The sequence below is a fragment of the Myotis brandtii genome, unplaced genomic scaffold, assembly GCF_000412655.1.
Source record: "Myotis brandtii unplaced genomic scaffold, ASM41265v1 scaffold410, whole genome shotgun sequence".
In the NCBI taxonomy this organism is placed as follows: domain Eukaryota; kingdom Metazoa; phylum Chordata; class Mammalia; order Chiroptera; family Vespertilionidae; genus Myotis; species Myotis brandtii.
Window position 1 is genome coordinate 31088 of NW_005365764.1, and position 6306 is coordinate 37393.

General features: G+C 52.7%; 1 protein-coding gene across 1 annotated transcript in view; it reads right to left on the bottom strand.

Moving 5' to 3' along the window:
- The window catches only part of SLC2A5 (solute carrier family 2 (facilitated glucose/fructose transporter), member 5), an 18882-nt gene that overhangs the window by 8792 nt on the left and 3784 nt on the right, over positions 1 to 6306 (bottom strand). The window contains exons 2-3 of the mRNA XM_014545461.1: positions 2288 to 2386; positions 1579 to 1739 (exon numbers count right to left, since the gene is read on the bottom strand). Coding sequence (XP_014400947.1) covers positions 1579 to 1739; positions 2288 to 2386 — 260 coding nt within the window. The remainder of the gene's footprint in view (positions 1 to 1578; positions 1740 to 2287; positions 2387 to 6306) is intronic.

Here is a 6306-nt window from a genome sequence, read left to right on the forward strand (position 1 = left end):
AGAGATAGAAACATCAATGATGAGAGAGAATCATTGATTGGCTGCCTTCTGCACAGCTCCTACTGGGGATCAAGCCCGCGACCCAGGCATGTGCCCTTGGCCGGAATCGAACCCAGGACCTTTCAGTCCACAGGTCGACGCTCTATCGACTAAGCCAAACCGGCCTGGGCTCGCAGACTCTTTTTGAAAAGAATTGGAGAAAGAACCGAAGTCCGGGTTCTGGCCTTGCCTTGACTCCTGAGCTATTAGATCTGTGGCCAAGAACGGGCACTTGATCCCGCTCAGCCTCCCTGCACTCATCCGTGAAGAGGGGGGTGAGGGGAAGAGCTCTTAAGTGCTGTTTAGCACAAGGCTGGTCTCTCGGGCCCACGCAATTTACATGGGGCAGTGGGATGACTTAGGGACCTTTTTTGGAATCAAATAACAGAACTTCCAATGCTTCCAGAATCAGGGGCAAAGATACAAGCCCCACCCTTGACAGCCACTACACTCCCAGTGAAAGGGGCCCTGGGGCCACACGGTGTCACCGGGAAGTGCCTGGTAACCCCAGCCATTTCAGAGTTTCACAGGAATTTAGTTTGGGCTAAATTTTTCATATTCCTTGTTCTCAAGGTGGAAGAACAAGGGGGCAGAGTTCAAGAACCCCGTGCTGTGATTGACGTTGGGACTGGCCTCTTGGCCATGGCATCTGGGGTTTGACTCTTCAAAGGCAAAAAGAGAGAGAGAGAGAGAGAGCGAGCTCAGTTTTGGTTTTAGTACAAAACTATCCACATAAAAACAAACAAACAAGCAAACACAAAACCTTCCAGGTTAGGGAGCAGAGACCGTGGGAGGAGGCCTGGCCCTGGAGTGCTCTGCTCGCTCTGTGTCCGCCCGGAGCCTGAGACCTGCCACTTCCTCTTTAGCCCCAAGACCTGGCCTATGACCCCAACACTTGGCCAATGTCTGGTCTTAAGACCACATCACGAAACAGAAATCCGCTCCGTGGCTTCGCCTCACCTTACAGTAAGGGTTTCCTCGGGAGGCTAGGTCTTAACACCTTTCGTACCGCTCACAAGCTTTCTTGTGTTTCGCGAGCCATCTGTTAAGGACCGCTCACAAGTTTTCTCGTTTTTCACGCGCCATCTGTTATGGACCTTAGATGTCAACATACTGTCTTGTCCACATCAAATGAAGCGATCTCATTGGTGGAAACCGTGCAGGTCAATCTACGAAAAACTATATAATTGCACGAACCCATAAAGCATTGCAGTTACATTGTATTTTGGTCATTCGAAAAGTCTTTGTCTTCAAGTTCCTGGCGCTTTTAGAAAATGTTTTACGCAGTACCATACGTTAAAAAAGCACTAGGAACTTTAATTGTTTAATTGTTTTTGTAAATAAAAATGTTATAATTATTGAAAAACAACACCTAAAGTGCATTATGATCTGTAGTCATGATGATTTAAATAACGTGCAGTTTGCCCAAAAACGTGCGGTCCCTGGCGTATGTCTTAGAGATTTCTATGCGGTACGAAATGTGTTAAGCTCCGATAGGCTGTATGCGTTTTGCGAAGTTGAACGTGCACCTCTCCTTACCTCCCAAGTTTATTCACCAAGAAGCCGACCATGAGGGACCCGACGAGGCCGCCAAAGGGGAACATGGACACAGACAGAGACCACAGAAGCGTCAAGGAGAAGTCGCTCAGGTAGTAAGTGGTCCGATCAAAGTAGGTCTCATTGTAAAATGCTTTCATGAGCTGGAGAACGAAGCAAAACAGAAGGCCCCCATAATGTGACCCGGTTTTGCAGAAAGAGCAACGTAAGCTGTTGGGCCCACGAGGGGACAGCCTGGGCACGCAGAGAGGGACATTGGTAGATGGAGGAGACGGGGGAGGACAACGGTGTATTAACAGCAAGGCGCAGGGGCCCCTGGGGAGGGCCTCGAGGCCTCTGGGAGGCAAACTGCCCGGATGTTTCTAACACCAGAGAGGACTGACTCTCGTCTTCCAGTCCAGTAGGTGATCTCTGCCGCTTCGGACTCCTCCGTAGATGGCAAGGCTGCGGGAGATCAAGGCCAGCCCCCCGGGGGTCCAGCCAGGCCTGGGCCCTGGCTCATCCCCCTGTCCTGTGTCCGCCAGTCCCCTGGGGCCTGCGTGGTGTCCCTTCCCTCCAGGACCCATTGTGTGCCCTCCACCTGTGTGCAGTCCCACCCTGCGCCCCCCACCCCCACCCCCAGGGCCCGGGCTGCCCCAAACCCACCTCCCTGGGTCGTGGGGGCCGGGTCTCGCTCCCCGCAGAGACCTACCTCGGAAGGGGAGTTGATAGCGGCCACATTGTAGCCGTACTGGAAGGAGGACCCGAAGGCCGAGATCAGCGTGGCCAAGGCAAGCACCAGCGTCAGCCTCTGCGGGAGGAGAGGTCACGGTGAGGTCAGGAGGCCGCGGGGGGGGGGGGGGGGGGGGAGTTCCACGTCTTGTAGGGAGACGGAATGGAGCCGGAAGATCTGCATCTTTCATCGGCTCCCTGGTTTTGAAACCCGCCCTCTGCTCACCTGGGGTTAGGACAGGCTTCCGCCGCCACGGGAGCACTCAGGGCTGGACGATCCCCGGTTATGGGGGGCTGTCCTGTATGCATTGTAGGAGCACCCCTCCCCCATCTGTGACAACCCTAATGTCTCCAGACATTGCTACATGCCCCCTCACCCCCCCCCCCCCCCCCCACTGGGTCAGAGAGATACCGAGGGACCTATTGGAACACCCCATCTAGTGTCTGAGTCGCTTCCGGGCATTCCTGCTGCGTGGCTGCATTTGCCAACCGCCCTAGAACTCAAAGAGAGGAAAAACGCAAGCGATTTACATTATCTAGGGCCACTGAGTAAGTCCCTGAGCCCCTGCACTTTCGCTGTAACAGGCAGAGGGCACAGCGAGAAGCTGTTTACATACAGACTCCTGGGGACCCTGACACACACATAACCCCTGACACTCGAGGAAACCGAGCCTTCACCTAAGGCAGCCCTTCGTGCCGAGCGGGAGAAAAATGAAAGCGGCAAGAACTTTGCTCCTAGACTCTACAGATCTCACTTTGAACTTGCCCACTGCCACCTTCCAGCTTAATTTCCACCATCTTCAGTTTAATCTTTATTTTTTTTAAAAAAATGTATTGATTTGAGAGAGAGAGAGAAACGTCAATGTGAGAAAGATCAGTCAGGCCACCTCCCACATGAGCACCAGCTGGGGATTGAACCTGCTACCGGGGCATGTGCCCCAACCAGGAACCGAACCTGCCACCCAGGATGATGCTCCAACCAGTGAGCCACACCAGCCAGGGCAGTTTCCTCATCTTTAAAATGAGGATGGTAACACTCCCAGAGTTACTGCAAGGATGAATTAGAAAAGCATCCAGCCGCAGAGAATCTGCTGACGGGGCTGGGCCCGGACACGGCTGTTGGAACCCTCCATTCAAGACCTTCATTCACGCACCCCCTGCCGTGTGGGGCACAGGCCCCTTGGGGGGCAAGCTGGGTGCTCCTGTGGTCCTGTGGGCAGTGTCCCGTCTGATCTAAAGAAGACCTCCCGTGAGAAGTGAGGAGCAGGACAGAGAGAGAACAGGCCACCCCTGCCTCGTCGTCGTGATGCCCTGAGGACAGAGGAGTCAGCCCCCGCAGAGCAGGAGCGGACCAGCCAGGAGCCCTGGTCAGGCACAAAGCTGCGAGTGAAACTCCGCCTTCTCCTCCTCCAGCCGCCAAATGAATGAGCAGCGGTAATTCCTCAGAAGCTCTGGTGAGGGAGGTCAGAGCCGCAGACAAGCAGCCTGTGAAGGAGCAGTGGGCTCCAGTTTCCCGTCCTCGGTCCTCACCATCTTCTGGGGTGAGCATGACCAAAGGGGGGGCAGGTGATGGTGCCCAGGAGGCAAGGCGGGTTCCAGGGCTGTTGCCACCTTACCCTGTATTTTCCAGAGGCAGGAGGCACACCCACACACATACCCACATGCACCCCACCTGAGATGCAGGACATGTGGGCCCTTCTCACTCACTGGGATGGCCAAAATCAATAAGACAGAGAATAATAAGTGTTGACAGAGATGCGGAGAAACCTCTACCATTTCTGGTAGGAATGTAAACCGGCGCAGCCACTTTGGAAAAGTCGGCCAGTTCCTCACTAAATTAAACGTAAGGTCAGCAAATGGCTCAGCAATTCCACTCCTAGGCACAGACCCCAGAGAAATGAAAACATACTCATAGAAATTTGAACATGAATGTTCACAGCAGCATTATTCATAACCGCCCAAAGTGGAAACAACCCAGATGTCCACCCGCTGATGAACGGATAAACCAAATGTGCTCTATCCATACGATGGAATATGTTTTGGCCATAAAAGGGGATGACGCACTAATACACGCTACAATATGGATGAACCTTAAGTGCATGATAAATGAAAGAGGCCAGTGACAGAAGCGACCCACTGCCTGGTTCTAACTCTGTGAACTGTCCGGGACAGGCAAGGCCATAGACACAGAAGATAAATCAGTGGTTGCCTAGGGTTGGGGAGTGGAGGAAGGAAGGGTGGGGAATATGGACTGGCTAAAAATGAGTGTAGGTTTTTCAGGGTTGATGAAAAACGTTCTAAAGCTGCTTGTGGTGGTGGTTGTACAGTTCCGTGAGTCTACACTGATTGTATACTTTAAACCAGCGGTTCTCAACCTGTGGGTCGCGACCCCTTTGGCGGTCGAATGACCCTTTCACAGGGGTCGCCTAAGACCATCCTGCATATCAGATATTTACATGACGATTCATAACAGTAGCAACATGACAGTTATGAAGTAGCAATGAAAATAATTTTATGGTTGGGTCACAACATGAGGAACTGTATTGAAAGGGCCAGAAGATTGAGAACCACTGCTTTAAACGATGAGTTGTATGTTATATTCTTACTAAAGGTAATGTTTAAGAAAGGCATGTAAAAGAAAGCCAGGGCTTAGATTTCTTTTTTCTCTTCTCGTTCTTTTCTTTCACTTTGGGATTTGGGAGAAACTAGGAACCACCTCCCGTGTGCCCACGCTCCGCTGGCTTCCTGTTTTGCCTCATGCTGGGAACAGTGAGACTCTAGTAAAACACCCATCTGCCGGGCTGGCCCTCTGGCAGGTGTGAGCGAGGAGGCCGGGAAGGAACCTGCCCAGGTCAGCTCCCTTAGGCATCTGTGTCCACTCCCTTCCCACCATGGGAGACACGCTCTGTGTAAGATTTTCCTCGTCAGGAATCCCCAGGTAGAATGCAAATATCCCTGGCAAAGTGAGTGTTGTCAACACCGGACGTCATGTTACCACACTGTGGGACCCCACGTTTTAGAAAGGGACAGTGAGGTCCATGTGCGGGGGAGGCTGGCGGTGCCTCGTCTTGTCACTGGGTTTCAGAGCACCGTGGCTGCAGCCCAAGAGCATGGGGTCGAATCCCCGCTCTCCTGCCACTGGCTGTGCGGCCTTGGGCCAGTGGCTGAGCTTCTCTGTGTCCCGGTTCCTTCACCTCCAAAATGGGGACGAGCCCTAGTCAGTTTGGCTCAGTGGATAGAGCACTGGCCTGTGGACTGAAGGGCCCCAGGTTTGATTCCAGTCAGAGGTACACCCAGTGGGAGGCGTGCAGGAGGCAGCTGATCAATGATTCTCTCTCATCATTGATGTTTCTCTCTCTCTCTCCCTCTCTCTTCCTCTCTAAAATCAATACAAAAATATTTTTTTTTAAAAAATGGGGACAATGACACTACCTTCCTCACAGGATTGATGTGAAGAATAAATGAGTTCATCCCTGGCCGGTTAGCTCAGTGGTTAGAGCGCCAGCCTGTGGACCTTAGGGTCTTGGGTTAGGTTCCCTGTCAAGGGCACATACATCGGTTTCAGGTTCCCCACGCCAATGTTTCTCTCTCTCTCTCTCCCCCCACCCCCTTCATTCCACTCTCTCTAGAAATCAATGGAGGAAATATCCTCAGGTGAGGATTAAAAAGAAAAAGAATAAAGGCGTTCATATACAGGGATGGGCAAAAGGAGACTGACAGTTGTTGGTACGGAAAACGACCTGCCGGGTGTGAGGACTACAAGAGATTTATTAACCAGAAGACGGGCCAGGGGCACGGGGCACTTAGGTACAATCTGGAGGCGCTCACGTGGCCGGCCCTGCGTGCTGTCCTCCCGCACGCTTGGCACAGAGTTCTTTATTGTGGGCAATAACCCGTGGCTGCCCGCCCCACGTATAAACCGCTCAGAGCCACACCTGTCATCGTTAACTATTGACAGCGAGGACCCGGAGGGAAAGTTGCTTGCTCAACGCCACTGAA